General features: G+C 42.9%; 2 protein-coding genes across 3 annotated transcripts in view; one reads left to right on the forward strand and one right to left on the reverse strand.

The window, feature by feature from the left end:
- LOC144685545 (uncharacterized) overlaps positions 1 to 9,371 on the forward strand; it is a 67,072-nt gene extending 57,701 nt beyond the window's left edge. For both annotated transcript variants that reach the window (XM_078550167.1, XM_078550168.1), the window contains one exon: positions 2,939 to 9,371. In XM_078550167.1, coding sequence (XP_078406293.1) covers positions 2,939 to 3,646 — 708 coding nt within the window. In that variant the 3' untranslated portion in view covers positions 3,647 to 9,371. The remainder of the gene's footprint in view (positions 1 to 2,938) is intronic.
- A 6,331-nt stretch (positions 9,372 to 15,702) lies between these two features.
- On the reverse strand, positions 15,703 to 18,807 carry bbln (bublin coiled coil protein). Its single transcript, XM_078550173.1, has 2 exons — positions 18,640 to 18,807; positions 15,703 to 17,481 (listed from the first exon to the last, which is right to left on the reverse strand). Exons 1-2 carry the CDS (start codon positions 18,719 to 18,721, stop codon positions 17,309 to 17,311), a joined length of 255 nt encoding a protein of 84 aa, XP_078406299.1. The 5' UTR covers positions 18,722 to 18,807; the 3' UTR covers positions 15,703 to 17,308.
- Between the last annotated feature and the right edge of the window lie 1,165 nt (positions 18,808 to 19,972).

Consider the following 19,972-nt stretch of genomic DNA (forward strand, 5'->3'; position numbering starts at 1 on the left):
CAAAGTCTGTGTGCCTAGAACGTATATCCACTTTCTTTACTTGCAATCCATGTGGTTTCACATTTCTCCTCCTTTCAACTTGACATTACAGCATTATCTCTCTTGACATGTTAATTGTTCTACAGAAAGTAATTAAACAAAAAGTTATGTTGTCAATTTTACATTTCAGTTCAGGGCTGATTTGCTGCATCCACCCCTAAGCATGCTGCCCTGAGCACAAAACTAAGGAAAGGCTCCACAAAATGCAAGTGGAGCAGACTCAGGATTTGGAAACAGTCAGATTTTTGTTTGTGTCCCTGTCGTGCAAGTGCACCCATCACTTTCAAGCCAAGCAGCGATAGATGATTTGTAATGATGCGTTTGATCCATCCCCAGCGTTTATAGGTCAAACAAATGTGGCTTGTTCATAGAATCTTTCAAGTAAATATGTTACCAGACTCAATTAAGGTTGATTACCAACCTTAAAGCCTCATATTTCACTTTTTCTAGTCCATTTCATTAAAATTCAAGTGTACTTGTGTTTTGGTGGTATAGTTCTACAGCATGCCATATGTTTTTAAATTTCATATGTCATTGAGGTCAATGGGAACAATGTTTTTTTTTTATATGTATTTTTTCATTTCATTATTGGCTTGCTTTCATAGGATTTGATCTAAATTTTTGAGTCTCAGAGAGAAAAGGTCTTTAGTCTTTTCTGACCTCTTGATCTTGCTGGGTCAAAGGTACTTAAATAGCATCACTGTGACCATTGTTCAGATGATGTTTAGATAATTTGCACTTTCACACCTGCTGATGGTCCATTGTATTCACCTGGGGCTGGGATCACTGGCGGTGCCTTTTTTCATAGATGGGATTGAGACATGTGCCAGATGCAAGTAGACTTCTTAAGAGTCAGTTATGAAACAAGCTAAGAGGACAGGAACAAAAATAGAAAATATTGGAAATACTCAGCAGGTCAGGCAGCATCAATGGAGAGAGAAACCAAGTTACATTTCAGGCCTGTGATCTTTTACCAGAAGTTTCTCTCTCCACAGATGCTGCCAGACTTCCTGAGTATTTCCAGCATTTTCTGTTTTTATTTTAGATTTCCAGCAATTGCAATATTTTGCTTTTGTAGAAAGACAAGTTGCATTGCTGCAAGTCTTAAGTAGTTTCAATGTGTACCTGTTCCTGTACAAATAGCTAATGCTTGGTATCTGGGCACAGATTCCACATAGATCCACATGCATTTTGTTTTTCTCAGCTTGCAACTGCTTTTTTTGTGTGAGGTCCTAGAATGGGCGATAGCGACATCGTAGAAGAATCAACCAACACACACTTTTTGGTTCCCAGTTGGTGAAATTTTTGCTTCAACATATTCAGTATGAATCACTCTGCTTTTACAATACCACCTACTCCAGCTGAATTAGATTTCAGGGCTGTTCCAATGGAGTTCCTTATAAAATAAAATCAACACCCTGTCATATTTGAATGCTCATCACATCTGCCACATGGTTAAAACACTAAGTAGCAGGAGGCAGACTTTTGATAGGCACAAATTAGAATGGAGGGATATGATCATGTAGCCTTGGCCAGTAGTTGACATCTGGAGCAAAGCTGGAAAATAGTGGATAGAGTAGTTAAAAATCATAAGGGGTTTAAGATAAATTGAATACAGAAAAAACTGTTTCCAGTTGTTGAAGGGTCACTAACAAGGGAGCACATTTTAAGGTGATAGGCAAAAGAACCAGAGGCAACATGAAGAAAAACCTTGTTTAGAATTCAGAATGCACTGCCAGATGTGGTGGTGGCTACAGATTCAATAAGTAATAGCTTTCTAAAGGCAATTATAGAAATACATACTTGAAGGAGAAAAAAATCGCAGGGATATGGGATAAAAGAGGAAGGAGTGGGACTGACTGGATTGCTCTTCAAAAGAGCCAGCACAGATTCGATGGACTAAATGGCTACCTCCTGTGATGTGCTGTACTATGATTCTAGATATTCTTGGCTGTAAGATTTTCAGAATGATTAACGAACTAGGTGGTTTGGTCTTGTTAATGGAATACATAATTGTAGTCAGGGAAAAATTTTTCATTGGCAGTGGTTTTCAGATGGACTTGTTGGGGTTGAGTGCAAGAGATCTGTTACCACATTGGGAGCATGTTAAGACAGGGGTGTTATCAAACAAAAGTTGATTGTGAGCTATGTGAGATTACAACATGTGACCTTAAGCTTGATCAAAGAAGTATGTTTTAAGGTGCATCTTGAGAGAGAGCTGGAGAAGGATAGGAGGGAAGTTCCACAGTTTAGGACCAAGGCAGCTGAAAGCATGGCTGTCAATGCCAGAGTAATTAAACCAGGGGGATGTGCAAGATGCCAGAATTAGAGGAACGCAGAGATCTCTGAGGGTTATATGTTGGAAGGAGGTTACAGAGATAGGATAAGGCGAACCCCTGGGGCACTTTGAAATCCTTCGAAATAATGTATAAATGAAGCTAAGTATTGGTAAGGTGAGTGAGTGGGCTGCTTTTTTGATGGGCAGGTGTCAACTGATAATTGAAGTTCATCATGTAACAAGTTGTACTACTGAGCTTGTAGTATTTGGGCTCTTTCTCAGGCAATGGATTGTGATGTTGGGTTGGGTGCTAAGCAGAAACTGGATAGTTCCCATAAAGTGGAATGGGAAGTTGGCAAGTAACATTCTCACTAACTTTGTAACATCAGTTACAAGGCAGCACATGACTAAGGAGCAGATCACTTCCTCGTATACTCAACCAAGGAAGGGCAAAGAACTGGAACTTGGAAGGGAAAGCAGTGCTTTTTATAAATTAGTGACATGCTCCAATCAGTATCAAAAACTAATATTGGTTTGACTGAAAGTATATATTTTGTCATGATGACTCCCAATGTTTTGGTGCCTTTGCCCATTTTTTTTGTGTTTTCTTTGTTCAAACAGCGTTACAAAGCACAAAGAGCCCAAGATTATTTATCTGCCTCTGCTCAGGAACCAGCTCCTTCCGCAGGGAGCAGCCTTGGTTCAACAGATGATCACAAGCAGGTGGAGACTGATGAAAAATCTACTGAAGCCACTGCTAGCAAGCCCAAAATGGAGGAGGTGAATTCCATATCTGAGGCCCAGGCTCCTGCACTGTTGGGTGATGGTACCGTTCCCCATGTGGACGAAGATGGTGCTTCCCATTCGCAAAGTGTTCAGCTCGAGAACCCAAGTGGTGGAACTGGAGTGATCTCTGGCAGTGCACCCACCACGGAATTTGATTGCAAACTAATTGTCATCCCTCTCTCAAATGATGAGGCACCGAGCAGCCCCAAGGAAGCGGCGGAGCAGACAGCCGGTCCTGATAAGTGTGAGGCGAGTTCTATTGCTGGCAGTGAGGTAGTAGATGACCAAGATGGGAATGAAGAGTGCGACCTGAGCTTGACCAAAGCTGAGGAGCCTAGTGAAGCAGAGGATGGTGAGGAGGAGCCCCTGGCTGATGGCTGCCTGGCAGAGAAGGAATGCGAGGAGGTGAATGTCAAAGGGGAAGATAATGAGGCTGAGGCTGAGCTTGAGGATGATTGTAGCCACCTGGAACGCAACACCCCAAAAACAAGATCCGGGAGGGCAGCCAGAGGCCGTCGTTTCTCCTCGAGACGGAAGAAGTAAATTAAAAATCCAAATCCTTTTTTCTGGAGTAATTTATACCATGGTTGGGATAAATCTGGGTTTGCCACGATGTTAGGTTCACAGTGGACTGTCTATCAGTGGTTGTGTGTTTTTCTTTCATCAGTGAGAGAAGAATCATGTGCAAGTCCACTGCTGATTATAAACTAGTGTCCCAATGCAGTACCTGTTCAAAAATATTTTACCACCCTCTTATGGATTATAAAGTAGAGGTGACTGCGGTGCTCCAAAGATTTTAGTATTGTAACTTAGAGCATTCGCTTTCAGTGTTTTCTTTTGGAAGTAACATCACTGCAGTCTTTACTTTGTGTACTGCTGCTGTTTGAACACTGTCCCTTCACTGCTGACACCTGAACCTTGGGTATTGTAAAACAAAGTAATTCCTTGTAGGCTTGAAACCCTATCTTATATCTCCTTTCAAATCAGCAGTTAGTTATGGAAGATATTGAGATGTCACAAAACAGTGGAGTTGCTCCTACTTTGAACCCTTTGCTGTGTGACCATTGCACAGAAATGCATTGCAACCTTGTCACTTGGTGTGAAGTAGAAAATGGAAGCATTTCACAGGATCTTGATAAGTGTATATCACTTCTAAAAAAATATATCATGCGCACCTCACTTGGTGTAAGATAGACAACAGTAATTTTCACACTGAGCAATTGCAGTTCATTTTTGCACGAGTTGCACACTTGCATTGACAGACGATAGAAACATAACTTAGCATACACTGAAATACACTAACCTGTTTGCTATCCAATTCCCTGCATTGATTTCAAAAATTCTCATGGCTATCTGCCCTCTCTTGAAGCACCAGCTGGGGGATGAGAGAGAATGGGTGCAAGTTTTGGGGTAGGGTGGTATCTTGACTGAATTATCATGGTGGAAAGTAAGGCTTATAAAAGAGAGCATCCCAGTTTCTATGCTTGATGGGTGGGTGGATCAGCTCAATGGGTGTTTCTTTTGCATGGCTTGGATCAGCTGTGATGGATTAAAATGAAACAGTTTATGGGGAATAGTTTTTTTCTTTCATGGGATGTAGGCATTGCTGGCAAGGCCAGCGTTTGTTTCCCACCCCTAATTGCCCTTGCGCCGAGTGGCTTGCCAGGCCATTTCAGAGGGCAGTTAAGAGTCAACCACATTGCTGTGGACCTAAAATCACATGTAGACCAGACCATAACTAAATGACATTAATGAACCAGCTGGGTTTTTACAACAATCGGTGATAGTTTCACGGTCATCATTATAGTTCTAACTTTTAATTCCAGATTTATTCATTGAATTTAAGTTCCACCAGCTTCTGTGGTGGGATTTGAACCCTCGTCCCCAAAGCATCAGCCCTTGGCCTCTGGATTACTAAACCAGTGATATTACCACTACACTACCATCTTGTCGTTTGTCCCCCACACCCCCCCAAACAATGACTTACCAAGTCTTCCATCCAAGCATCAACCTGGTACTGCAAGATGCAACTAAATCACACAGTTCTTACACTGAGCTGAGATGCACAGTATTGTACTGTTCTCCATTTTAGTGGCCATTCAACCAAAATAACACACTTTAAAATTAAAGGGATTTAGGATCTGTGTGATGCTAGCCCATCCCTCAGTATTTTGAGAAGACGTTGGTGGGCTGCCCTCAGTTCCCCTTGACCTGTTCCCACAGTGGGAGAATTCCAGGATATTGAGCCAGTGTTGGCGAAGGAATGACAGTACATGTCCAAGTTAGAATGGTGTTCTCTTGGCATTGCTGCTCTTGTCCGTCTGTGTGGTCATGTTTGCAGGGGAGGGGAGATGCTGTTCAATTATGTTAATTAAGTTGCTGCAGTGTAGGTGTAGCATTGCCTGGTTGGATGTATTCCTGATGGTGTAATCACATGACCTCCAACCATGCCGTTCCTCTCCCCCTTCCAACCTTTGGCTGCCCAACGCGTTCAACCTCACAATTCACAGCCTTCCCAAGCAAGCAGGCTCTTCTTTCAATTGGATGATTCTTGACTATTAGTCAAGGGCCCTATTTTTTTCCACCTCCAATTTTTAAGTAGCTAACAAGTGCAAGTATTTTAAGAAATTTCTTTTTAAAAACACACTTTTTTAATGTATCTTTGATTTTTCTCAAAAGGACCGAGCATGAGTAAATGGATTGCTCTGTGGTTAGCTGGCATGGACTTGATGAGCCAAGTAGCTGCCTCCTGTGCCATAAATAACTCTATGATTCTATTGTTATGATAACCCTGTGTAGTCGGTAACCCTATGTAGATGGTGCATGCTGCAACTACAGTGCGATGGTGTTGGAAGGAATGGATATTAAGTGCAGTGGCAGGGTGTTGATCAAACTTCTACCCTAACAAATTCATAAGTGGCTGCCTAGATATGTTGAAATTAGACACGCACAACAGATGAGGGAGGGAATCCTTCCTCTTGGGAATAAGATCTAGTTGTAATTTTCTGCATGCTTTACTTTTTTAAAAAAACTTGATTTAATTTGTTTTATTAAATAGGGTAATCAGAACATTTTAATTTGTGCTTAAAAATAGTAAGCAGTTTGTCAACATTTGAAGGAAAGAAGAGTGAGTCCCAGGTGTGGACCCCGCATCAGAACAGTCTAAACTCAAAATGTTATCTTTTCTCATACAAGCCCTGTACATTTCCAGAATTTCCGGTTACTTTAGTTCAAACCTCTTTAGCCAAAGAAGACATTTAGAAAAACACAATTTTTATTTGGGCGGCCTAATGTAATGCTCACAGGGCTGCTGGTGTTGAGATATGAAATTACAGCACCATCTAACAGTGCTGGCTGCAGGAAAGTGCTCTTGTAATCCATTGTGGTCTTTGGCTGGATCTGCTTTCCAGACCTGGAAGTATGTGCCCCCGGTAAGGAGGGTGGTGTGGTGGTTGGTACAGCGCTTAGGAAGGACTCTTGTGTCTTCTCCATTGATTCCTCATTAGCCACTGTGGTAATGCAAACACTAACGTTAATTATGCCAACATCTTTTCCAAATAGCGCAGCCAGTGATGTTGGAGTCTTTTTTTAGTTTTTCTTTAATACTTGCTGTTCTGGTAAACCTGTTTTAAGTCCCTTCTGCCTTTATTCAGCTTTCTTTGAGAGGTTCATTTCATGGTCCGTAAAATAACCAGCGGCCTTTGAGATAATGGAGCCATAAAGTGCGGTGGAATTACTGCTTTCCTTGACTTGTTTGAGGTTACCTGGCTGCCCTACTACCCCGCCTCCCCACCCCCTCCAGTGGATATCTTAGGCCAGTCACTGGATGAGGTTTGCAAGTTTTCTCTTGTTTTCCCCTGCTTGTTGCTTCTTGCCAAGGGCAACTCTAGAAGCTGCCAACACATAGGCATTGCCCCAGATGTGGCTACTTAGTGGTGCTGCATGTTGGAACTCCAACCCGCTGGCATCACTATAGTTTCCTTCAAACATAACAGTTGTTTTTTTTGCTCTTTTTAAAATCCTTGTGAACAGATAACTGCAGTAACGTTTATTTAAATACGGTTAACAGTCGCATACTGGACTAGCAACACAGAAGTCACTGGTTCTAATTCCACTATTGTAAAGTTGAATCCAATAAATCTGTGGGCTTTATACCAGAAAAACATATGGTAGTAAAAATATTCAACCAGTGGCTGTCACCTATCCCTAATCTGCTCTAAGCTGTGTAGTGGCTGGTAAGCTTTCTCCAGGAGTCAAGCTGCCAGCCGCTATTCAGAAAGAAGGCCCACTACCAACACCTGATATCGAGTTACAGATGGACAATATACAGTCTCAACCGGTGTTGCCCATATCCCAACAACAATGACATTTTGGCCAATGTAAAACTTGCCCAACAAGTTTCTGTATTCTTGGTTCAATGAACCAGTCTGCTCATTTTAAATCAGATTCTTTGGACGCACCTTGCTATTCAAATGTCAAGTCTGCTGCCATGGCTGCAAAGCCAGGGTTTTCTCTCAGTGCCAGGTTAAGCTGCCTTTGGTTGAGCAAGCGTGAACATTCCTGGCAGTGCAGCCTTTAACAACAGAAAATAAACGGTTAATGAATGTCAACAGTCAACTGAGTAAAGCCCATGAACCTTAGTTTTGTAATTATGTAAATATTCTGTGAGCAGCAATGAAACTTCATTTTCACCAAGGATAGTGGTTGGAGTGAGGAAGTGGCACAGCAAAATGAGGTGCCATTTGTGTCTTCCCCGTGCCTCTCCCTTGAAGGGCAGGACTGCCTGGGTTACACAGTTCCATATATGATTACACATCAGCACTCAATAGGCATAGAGTGGACATACTTCATTTTGTATAGAAGGTGTTAAACATAAGTAGGAGCAGGAGCAGACCATCTGGCCTGTTCCATCATTCAGTTAGGTTATGGCTGATCTCCTATCTCAATTCCACTTTCCTGCCATATCCTTTCATTCCCTTAGTATCCAAAAATCTGTCAATCTCTATCTGCAGTGTGCTCCAACGACTGAGAATTCAGAGCCCTATGAGGTGGAAAGTCAGGGCAGAGCTGGAATCTGAAACATTAGATTCTGCTACTCTAGGTGTTCTCAGGTCAGAGTTTGTACAGGAGTCTCCAGTATAATAGAATGATATAACAGTGTGAAGAATGCAATAGCTGCCTGAAAGTTTGGAGATAAATAGCCTCATGTTATTTAATTTGTATAAGTTAACACAAGTAGTGCCAAATAAAGGATAGCTTTGTTGTGTGCTGCCTGAATTGATAGCAGCGAAGTATAGGGCCTTTTTCACATTTGACAAACTTCCTGTATCCCAAAACCCAAGTCTCTTCAGTGAAAGGACTGTTTTCCCCATCAGACAGCAGATCTTCATTCCAACTGTCTGGTAGGGATTAAAGCTGGCGAAAGGAATAGTGTCCTTGCCTCGTGACCGTAAGTAGTGCCCTGCATTCCACATAAATCCTCCAAATAGCAGTCTGTAAAGCCAGAATAGATATGAGCATCTGCTATTTTTGATTTTCACATCACTGTCTCATATTAGTTATTTGAGAATCTATTGTCACTCACACTTTGAATAGATGTGTACCTAATCTCACAGTGCTGTCACTGAGTTGGTCCTGATTTAGAAGAAAAAAAGCAAGAATCCTTTATACTGCTGTCAGCCAAAATCCAGAGTGACCAAATGTTAATAACCTGTGGGCCTTTTTTGTTATTCTTCCCACAATGTCCATTTAATTCAAACCCAGGTGTCAAGCAGAGGAGATGTGTTCAAGTGAGCCACCAGGTTCCCCGTCAGACCCTCATTCCATCTGTTTGGGTTAAAACAAAGATAAAAAGATGCTTAGCCTGTGGAGATCTACTCATGATGACATTTGTTGTTTCTGCAATACTCAAGCCACCTCATTCACACTCGTTTGAGGAGGTAGAATAAACACATTGAGGTGCATATACTCTTTACCTGTTTTATATGCATCCTTAACCAAGCTGATTTGTAAAATGCCACAATAAATGCATCATCAGCAATTAACTCTTCATTCCTTACAAATCCTCTAGAAACATGACATCTGGATTGTAACAAAGGAATATTTTGGATGGGCAGTGTTCAATGTATTTAGGGTAATGGGGCATTTAAATGCTACCTTTTTTGGAGATCGATGTCCCTTTTAATGTTATTTTTTAAAGTCATTCATGTTGCTGTTTGTGAGTACTGTCATTTTTCCTTATTCTAAATAAAATGCTGTTCTCAGTGTAGTTTCAGAAACATGTTTGTTTTCAGTTGGTGATTGAATGGTCTGCCGTGAGGTTTCAGAAATAAAGCTTCAGTCAAATACTGTTTGAAATAGTTTTTAAATATATGGTAAATTTTTGCCTCTCACTAAAAGGTAGATTGTATTTTGGAAATTCTTTATACTCTGCACTCCTTGATTTGAGATTTTTTGCGGCTTAATTGCCTCTGCACCCAAAGCACGAACTTCAAGCTATACAAGTTAACACCTATCTTCAATTTCAATCGCTACCTTGTTTCGATTAAGGCTTCTGGCCAGCAGCCTCTATATCCAGCAATTGAAGGTCATCTTATGTTAAGAGGCAAAAAAAAACAACGGTGACATGAGGGGAAAACATGTTTATCCTGGAATCTGGAATGCTGTGCCTGAAAGGGGAGTGGAAGCAGGTTTAGCATTTTATGTTCTAATTGTTCTCTGTGGATTGAAAATGCCAGCTCCTCACTTTGCTTTCCTAGTGATCATCCTAATTCTATTATTTGCCAACCAGTGGAAACAATCCTTTTAACTTAACTGTTTTAAAATCTGTAAATTTTGAAAATATCTTCTGCTGGAGACTATTGTAGACCTTCCACCTGAGGCATTTCTGCTGCCAATGCAGGAGCTGTATGTAGACTGCAGTAAGGAATAGAAGCTCTACCCCATGAACTCATTATGCTCTCTATCCATAAAAGCAAAAAACTGCGGATGTTGGAAATCCAAAACAAAAATACCTGGAAAAACTCAGCAGGTCTGACAGCATCTGCGGAGAGGAATACAGTTAACGTTTCGAGTCCGAATGACTCTTCATCAGAACTAAGGAAAAATAGGAAGATGAAATATAAGCTGGTTTACGGTGGGGTGGGACAGGTAGAGCTGGATAGAGGGCCAGTGATAGGTGGAGAATGCCAAAAGATGTCATAGACAAAAGGACAAAGGTGTTGACGGTGGTGATATTAGCTAAGAAATGTCAGGGTTGGACCTGAGAGAACGGACTGCAACAAGTTCATAGAGAGACAGGTTAGAGTGGGTGAGAGGAGCAGAGAAATTGAGACGACTAATGTCACGCCGACAGTTCTCAATGAAAAGATCATGAGAAGGTAAGAATCCAGAGGGAGGGGTCCAGGTGGAGGGAAAATATTGGAGGCGGGTAAAAGGATATGTTGAACGGGGAGAGGACTCCTGTCCAAAGAAGTGAGCACGGGGACAAAGGTCCCTCCACCTGGACCCCTCCCTCTGGATTCTTACCTTCTCTTGATCTTTTCATTGAGAACTGTCGGCATGACATCAGTCATCTCAATTTCTCTGCTCCTCTCACCCACTCTAACATGTCTCTCTCTGAACTTGCTGCACTCCGTTCTCTCAGGTCCAACCCCGACATTGTCATCAAACCTGCTGACAAGGGTGGTGGTGTTGTCTGGCGCACTAACTCCTACCTCGCAGAGGCTCAGCGTCAACTCAGACACTTCCTCCTACCTCCCCCTGGACCATGACCCCACCACTGAACATCAAACCATGTTTCCAAGACTGTTACTGACCTCATCTCCTCTGGAGATCTTCCTTCCACAGCTTCCAACCTCATAGTTTCCCAACCTCAGATGGCCCGCTTCTACCTCCTACCCAAAATCCACAAACAGGACTGTCCCGGCAGACCGATTGTGTCAGTCTGTTCCTGCCCCACGGAACTCATTTCTTGCTATCTTGACTCCATTCTCTCTCCCCTTGTTCAGTCCCTTCCCACCTACATCCGTGATTCCTCTGACACCCTACATCATATCAACAATTTCCAGTTCCCTGGCCCCAACCGCCTCCTCTTCACCATGGACGTCCAATCCCTCTACACCTCCATCCCCCACCGGGATGGTCTGAGGGCTCTCCGCTTCTTCCTCGAACAGAAGCCCAAACAATCCCCATCCACCACTACTCTCCTCCGTCTGGCTGAACTTGTTCTCTCACTGAACAATTTCTCCTTAAACTCATCTCACTTCCTCCAAATAAAAGGTGTGGCTATCGGTACCTGCATGGGGTATGTGGAACATTCCTTGTTCCAGTCCTACTCCGGCCCCCTCCCACAACTCTTTCTCCGGTTCATTGATGACTGCTTCGGTGCTGCTTCATTCTCCCGTCTGGAGCTGGAAAAATTTATTAATTTTGCTTCCCATTTCGACCCCTCCATCATTTTCACATGGTCCATCTCTGACACTTCCCTTCCTTGACCTCTCTGTCTTAATTTCTGGTGACAGACTGTCCACCAATATTCATTACAAGCCTACCGATTCCCACAGCTACCTTGACTACGCTCCTCACACCCCGCTTCCTGTAAGGACTCCATCCCATTCTCTCAGTTCCTTCGCCTCCGTTGCATCTGTTCTGATGATGCCACTTTCAAAAACAGTTCCTCTGACATGTCTTCTTTAACTGAGGTTTTCCAGCCACGGTGGTTGACAGGGCCCTCAACCGTGTCCGGCCCATCTCCCGTGCATCCGCCCTCACACCTTCCTCTCCCTCCCAGAACCATGATAGGGTCCCCCTTGTCCTCACTTATCACCCCACCAGCCTCCACATTCAAAGGATCATCCTCCGCCATTTCCGTCAACTCCAGCATGATGCCACCACCAAACACATCTTCCCTTCACCCCTCCTGGCGGCATTCTGCAGGGATCATTCCCTCCGGGACACCCTGGTCCACTCCTCCATCACCCCCTACACCTCAACCCCCTCCCACAGCACCTTCTCATGCAACCGCAGAAGGTGCAACACCTGCCCCTTTACTTCCCCTCCTAACTGTCCAAGGGCCCAAACACTCCTTTCAAGTGAAGCAGTATTTCACTTGCACTTCCCTTAATTTAGTCTACTGCATTCGCTGCTCCCAATGCGGTTTCCTCTACATTGGAGAGACCAAACGCAGACTGGGTGACCGCATTGCGGAACACCTTCGGTCTGTCCACAAGCATTACCCAGACCTCCCTGTCGCTTGCCATTTCAACACACTGTTCTGCTCTCATGCACACGTGTCTATCCTTGGCCTGCTGCAATGTTCCAGTGAAGCTCAACGCAAACTGGAGGAACGCACCTCATCTTCCGATTAGGCACTTTACAGCCTTCCGGACTGAATATTGAGTTCAACAACTTTAGATCATGAACTCTCTCCTCCATCCCCACCCCCTTTTTCCAATAATTTATATATATTTTTCTTTTCCCACCTATTTCCATTATTTTTAAATGTATTTATAAATGTAATTAAATGTATTTATCTCTACCTTTTAGCCTATTTCAATCCCTTCCCCCACCCCCCACTAGGGCTATCTGTACCTTGCTCGTCCTGCTTTCTACCCTTAATCAGCACATTCCTTTAGATAATTTCAACACCTCTTTGTCCTTTGTCTATGACATCTTTCAGCAATCTCCACCTATCACTGACCCTTTATCCAGCTCTACCTGTCCCAACTCCCCTTAAACCAGCTTATATTTCACCTCTCTTCCATTTTTCCTTAGTTCTGTTGAAGAGTCATACGGACTCGAAACGTTAACTGTATTCCTCTCCGCAGATGCTGTCAGACCTGCTGAGTTTTTCCAGGTATTTTTATTTTTGTTTTGGATTTCCAGCATCCGCAGTTTTTTGCTTTTATAATAGAGTCAAGTATATATATTTACATACATTGTAATCTGAGAAGTGTACACAGTAGGAATAATTAGCCATTGCCAGCACATTGTTTTTACACCTGCAGCTCTAGTTTAGTGCAAGTTAAACACTCGTATTCAGGCTGGTTCCTGATCTTTTCACATTGTTCCATGGCAAAATAACAGCACCCACTGTCTGAATTGTTATCTCCTTGAAGCAAAATGGGTTATCCGTTTTTATATCATTCAATGAAGTAGCAGTAACTGCTGCAGCAGCAAGTTGGGGAGAAAACCTGTCCCTCGACATCCCGGTTACTGGCAGTGGTAAATTATCCCACAATTCTGTGGGCATAAAAATCCATGGAGGAAATAAATTAAGAACGTTACAGAAGCAAAACATTGCACAATATAAGAAATAGGAGCAGGAGTCGATCATATGGGCTGTGAGACTGCTCCGCCATTCAATATGATCATGGCTGAACCTTGAGTTTCAACTCCATTTTCCCACCCGCTTCCCATTAATCCTTAATTTCCTGAGACACCAAATATCTCCCTATCCCAGACTTAAATGTGTTCAATGGTGGAGCCTCCACAACCCTCTGGGCTAGAGAATGCCAAAGACTCAGAACCCTTTGAGTGAAATCATTTTTCCTCAAGTCAGTTCTAAATGATTGGCCCCTTTATCCTGAGACTGTGCCCCTGTGTTTTAGACTTCTCAACTGACGGAAGCAATCTCTATGTTTACCCTATCAAGTCCCCTCAGAATTTTGTGGGTTTCCATGAGATAACCTCTCATTCGTTGCAGATGCTGAAAATCATAGAATGGTTACAGCACAGGAGGAGGCTATTTGGCCCATCAAGTCCATGCTAGCTCTGTAAAATCTGAAATAAAAGCAAATTGTTGGAAACGTTCAGGTCTGCCAGCATCTGTGGAAAGAGAACCAGCTCATGTTTTTGGTCGAATACCTTTCAGCTCTGTGTCCCGCCACAGATGCTAGACTAGTTGAGCATTTTCCGTTTTTATTTAACTGTGTTAAGGGTTGCCACTGAATTATAGATTTTCACAGTAGTTGTAATTTGTTCCTCCATTCTACTAATTTGAGAAGCAGTGTAAAACCTTCATTGAAAAATTTTAAGTCAGGAGCAAGCTTTTATTTACCTTAGATCATAGCATCTAAGATAACCCCATTTTTCTGGCCCCAAAATTGGGTTTTTACTACAATTGGCATGTAAGTCAACTTCCCTTTTCAGCCATGACGTTATACTCGCATTAGTAGTCTCAACTATTAGTAGTCCCCACAGATGCATATTTTACTTAGCTTATAAATGGCCACAAGGGATTGAGCAAGTGGTATGGGCTGTGTTGCAAAGGTGCGTGGGAGTTTAAGACATGCCCACACAGAGCAGACCTCACATGGCAAACAATGACAAGAAATGAATCTTCCAATGAAACAAATAATGAAGCTGGTTTCAAACTAAAAGTCTTAACATTTGCTAATTTGCCAAATAACTGCTACAGCAAGGGAACTCAGTGGAAGTGAAAATCTGGTGCGAGAATGTGAGGAGGAGGAATCTGCCCTGAAGAAGATGCCCAAAGCGCCATGAAAACAGGGACCAGCCTGACTGTGAGAAGCTTGTATTGGAGTGGGTTCTCAAAAATTGTCAGAATGGTTACATTGTCACCAGAAAATATATGCAATGCATGTATATGCACTTAAGAGCCAAATCAAACCCAAAACAAGTTAGTTGTAGCTGATTTATGGAACAAAAATGTAGTGTTGTGGCAGAAGATCAAGATCGCTCAGATTACCAAAAGACCTCAATGCCAAAGTTCCCAGTGGTTCATTGTCAGACAGCAGTAAAAACACAAGTACCCATTATGCTACATTGGCAACATGGATGAAATGCCCATGAATTCCAATATGCTCAGCAACCAAACTATGCAGTTGAAAGGTTCAAAAGCAGTTCTAGTGAAAACCACAGGCCATGAGAAGATTCATGGTGGCACTAGCCTACATGGCCATGGGAATAAAATTAAAGCCTATGGTCAGTTTCAAATGTAAAACCATGCCAAATATCAAATTCCCTGCAGTAGTTTTTGTGCATGCCCATGACAGGTTGGATGGATGAGGATGGAGGGAAATTATGGATCTATAACATGTGCAATAGGTTTCCTGCTGTCCTACATTAAGAGTATAGCTTATTAGTGCAGGACATGTTCAGATCCCATTTAACTGATGAGATCAAGAGGTGCCTGCGAAGAAATAACACCCATATTGCAGTTATACCAAGGGGTCTAACGTCCATAGTTCAACCTTTGAATGGCTCGTTAAGGCATGCATCCAAGGGTCATATTTGCGCCGAATGGAATCTGTGGATGGTTGACAGAAGAAAAACCTTCATAAAGAATGGAAATATGTGTGCTGCGCCACTGGATGTTTTGTGGTTTTGTCATCAAATTGTGGGATGCTATCAGTGCACAAACTGTCATCAGATCATTCAAAAAATGTGAAATATCCAATTCATTGCATGGAGAGAAGGATAATTTGTTGTGATGGGATGAGTCTGAAACTGAAAGCACATATCTGATCCAGAGTTGGGATCCTTACAGTGATGCCACAGCCAAAGTAGCTCAATGAATTTGCATCAAATGCTGAACGCAATGAACTTGATAGGTTTAAAAAAAACTTTCATTGTGGTGTACTATTAATTTATTCAATGAACAGTGCCACATTAATTATGAATTACCAGTGTTATGTTTTCTTTTCACATTTCAAAATGGCAACTACCCACACAGGCAGTTCACATTTTATCCGCGGTGTATAAGTTGACACCCGTTTGTGGAACTATTTTTGGAGTCTTCACAGGTCGACTTATATGCCGACATCTACGGTGAGTAAAACAGAAAAAACATGGTGCAAGATGTCCTTCAATTCAGAATGACTTGGGTGTTATTAATGCATGTGTTTTTTTCAAACCATTTGCTCATTGCTACCCAGGACTTGATAGATTTTCAAATTACAATGTGTTACACAACAGTCCCATTGAATAATATAGCTTTAAAAGTCAGTTACAGGAACGGCAGGAACATTCACTAAAGTGAGAAAACTGTATTAAGAGGAAGAGTGAATAAATCTCAAAGATTAAGCACGAGTCTGGCCCCAGCTAGAATACTAGGTACAGTTCTGGTGACCAAATTTCTCTCTCTCGTACTGGGTACCTGAATAATGGGGAAAGGCCACAGAATCTGGGAATGTTTACACAAGAGAGGGCTCCAGTGATTATTAGTTACGACCTTGAAGCATACAGATAAGAAACAATAATGCACCGATTACACACAATGGCATAATCCCTCACTTAGAAAAGGAGGGAGGGTGAAAAGACAGTTTAGGTTTAACTTTTTACATAGATTATGATGAATGGATGGAATGGTTGGCAGAGGTTGATTCTATTTGCAAATTCATGAGAAAATTTTGCATTTATACAGCACCTTTTGTGACTATCGGATGCCCCAGAGCACTTTAGTCAATTAAATACTTTTGAAATTCAGTCACTGGTGTTGTAATGTGAAGAATGGAGCTACTAATTTGCACATAGCAAGCTCCCACAAACAGTAGTGGTTTTGTGATGCTGATTGAAGGATAAATATTGGCCAGGCCCCCAGGAAGAACTGCCCTGCTCTTTGAAATTGTGCCTTAGCATCATTTATTTCCACCTAAGAGGGTGGATGGTAGATGTTTAACATCTTATCAGAAAGATGGCACCTCTGACAGCGCAGGGTACCCTTAGTATTGCACTAGTGTCAGCCTAGAATTGTGGTCACCAGTCCTGGAATGGAATTTGAATCTACAACTTTGTGACTCAAGAGGCAAGAGTGCTGCCCACTGAACCAAGGCTGACACTGGAAAAATAAAGTATAAACAGGATGGTGGGTTCTAAACATTAGGATTAGTCAGGTGACTTACAGTGGTCCATGGGACCAAACACTCAACTTTTTTAATTATTTGAATCCCATTAAAATAAGATTTCTCATCTCATTATAGCAACTCACAATTGAAGCACAGCATCGGTTACAAATGAACTCCCTCTTGAAGGAAGGAACAGAAATTCCACAACCAAAATCAACAAAGATGTTAATAAAGAGTGAAGATCTCAGTACAATGATGAAAACTAGCCAATTTTAAGGGAAAATAAAGCTGCTAGCAATGGTTACAGTTGGCAAACAAGTCTTTTAAAATTCTTAATCAGGACATGTAATATTAGAGCTTGATAGAGAAACGGTGATCAGAGTCAAGCATTGCGGTCCTAGGAATCTGTTGGCGCTGTTGCATCTATTTGTTGCTGCCTGAATTCCATCCTCACCTGCCTATTTGACTCCAACAGTTCACGAAGTTTCACATTTAGGACATCGTTCTTCTCCTCGAGGTTATCCAGGCAAGAGTTGATCTGATCAAGCATCAGATTAAGTGCAGCATATTCTGCCAAGAAAGGGAGGGGGGTGGGGAGTGAGGTGAAGAATACAATACTTAACTGTCAGCAGAACTAGTTACAAAAAAAAGAAACTTGCATTTATGACCCGCCTTTCTCTACATTAGGTTTTTATTTGCATTTTTTCACCTCCCAAGGTATTAAAATAATTGGGGTGAGAGCTATTGGATCTGGTAAATATATTTGCTGCAGACTGAGAGATGCCTATTTTAGTTTGACCATTAAGGAGTTGCCACCAGGGTCGTCAACAAGGATTTGCATTTCATAATATCAGGATATCCCAAAACACTTTACAGAAGCAGGCAATTCAGCCCATCGAGTCCATACTCATTTTCTGCAGAGCAATCCAATCAGTCCCACTCCCCGGCTCAATCCCAGTAGCCATGCAAGTTTATTTCCTTCAAGTGCCTATCCAATTTCCTTCTGAAATCACTGTTTCCACTTCCACCACGCTCAAGAGCAATAAGTTCCAGGTCATTACCACTCACTCTTCCTCACATTCCCCCCGCATTTCTTGCTCAAACCTTAAATCTGTGTCCCCTAATTCTAAATTTTACCTTGTCTACTTTATCCAAACCTGTCATAATCTTGCATACCTCTATTAAATCCACCCCCGTCCAATCTCTTTTGCTCCAAGGAGAACAAACCCAGCTTTTCCAACCCAACCTTGTAACTAAAGTCCCCCATTCCTGGAACCACCCTGGCAAATCCCTTCTGCACTCCTATGTAAATCTGGTTTTGAAGCGTGGTGACTTATGGCCATGCAGGAAAGGCCGCAGCAAATTTGCACATTGCAATGTGATGTTGACTGAGGGATTAAATGGTTGACGCGAACACCGGGGATAACTGCTCTTCGATGGCAGACGGGGTGACGACCAACTTCTCATCCGTAAGATGGCACCTCCGACAGTGCAGCACTCCCTCAGTACCCGAGCAAAATGAAAAATTAATTCTACAACTTGGCATCTCAGGGTCTGGTGGAGGAGGAGGGTGGGGGCGGGGGTGGTCCTGTCACGGTATCAGGTTGGCTGTGGGGGGGGGGTGGGATAAGGAGTGTGCTCTGGTCAAATGGTCCAGATCGAGAGTTGCAATGGGATCTGCAACATGGATCCAGTGGGGGTCTGGTTGGTTCCCTCTGCCGGGTTTACCTTCCTCGGGCACTTCCTCCTCCTCCTCTTCCTCCTCCTCCCGCCTCACGGTGACATTCGGTTCCCCGTTCGGCCCCGACATTCTCGAGATGCCCCGGGGACGAGAGCCGCTCTACCCGGAGTCTCTCCCAGAAATCCGACCCCCCCGCGACCCCCGACCTCAAAATGGAACAAATGACGCAGTCCGGGGTCCTAGCGCCGTGTGTCCCGGGACCGCCTGAGAACAAAACACAATTCCACCCAATTGTCGGTCATAATTCCCCAGCAAAAAAACCACAATGAACGTTTCAATCGAAAATATCATTCGAAACTTTCCCTTTTAAAAAAAAAACCGGCCACAGGCACAAAGGAAGCCGCCTGGGTATCAGGCTCCTTTGTTGCAATCCATGGGCAGATTGTTAAAGGGGTAAATCCTGACTATCAATTGGTTTCCAGAAAGGCACAGGAATTGTTATCTGAGTGAACTGAAAATAACAGGCTGAGTAACTCACTGGAATTGCTGCAACCTTTGTGACAAACCGAAATACGAAACAAAGACTTGCATTTATGTAGCATCTTTCATGACCTCAAGGTGTTCCACACTTTCAATATCCATTTATTAAGTGTAGTCAATGTAGTAACTCCCTTGGTCTTCATCAAAATAGTGGCCGTGGAATCTTTTACGTCCACCTGAGAGACTAGGGCCTTGGTTTAATGTCTCAGCTCAACGATGGCACCTCCAACAGTACAGAACTCTCACAGTGTTGCACTGTCGGGGGCAGTGTCTCAGGATAAGGGGTTATTCATGTAGGACTGAGGTGTGGAGAGATTTCTTCACTCAATCTTTGGAATTCTCTGCCCCAGAGAGCTGTGGATGCTCAGTTGTTGACACTGAGAGACTTCTGAACACTGAAGTTCTCACAACTCCTCCCCCTCCCACAACTCTTTCTCCGGTACATCGATGACTGCTTCGGTGCTGCTTCATGCTCTCGTCTGGACCTGGAAAAATTTATTAATTTTGCTTCCAATTTCCACTCCTCCATCATTTTCACATGGTCCATCTCTGACACTTCCCTTCCCTTCCTTGACCTCTCTGTCTCAATTTCTGGTGATAGACTGTCCACCAATATCCATTACAAGCCTACCGACTCCCACAGCTACCTCGACTACAGCTCCTCACACCCCGCTTCCTGTAAGGACTCCATCCCATTCTCTCAGTTCCTTCGCCTCCGTCGCATCTGTCCTGATGATGCCACTTTCAAAAACAGTTCCTCTGACATGTCTTCCTTCTTCCTTAACCAAGGTTTTGCACCCACGGTGGTTGACAGGGCCCTCAACCGTGTCCGGCCCAACT

This window comes from Cetorhinus maximus, chromosome 10, assembly GCF_964194155.1.
Source record: "Cetorhinus maximus chromosome 10, sCetMax3.hap1.1, whole genome shotgun sequence".
Lineage (NCBI taxonomy): Eukaryota > Metazoa > Chordata > Chondrichthyes > Lamniformes > Cetorhinidae > Cetorhinus > Cetorhinus maximus.

Excerpts from the sequence above, each read along its gene's own strand:
- bbln (XM_078550173.1), bottom strand. The coding sequence starts at position 18,721 with ATGTCGGGGCCGAACGGGGAACCGAATGTCACCGTGAGGCGGGAGGAG. Across the intron at positions 17,482-18,639 it reads GGAGGAAGTGCCCGAGGAAG|AATATGCTGCACTTAATCTG; the intron begins GTAAACCCGGCA and ends CTTTCTTGGCAG.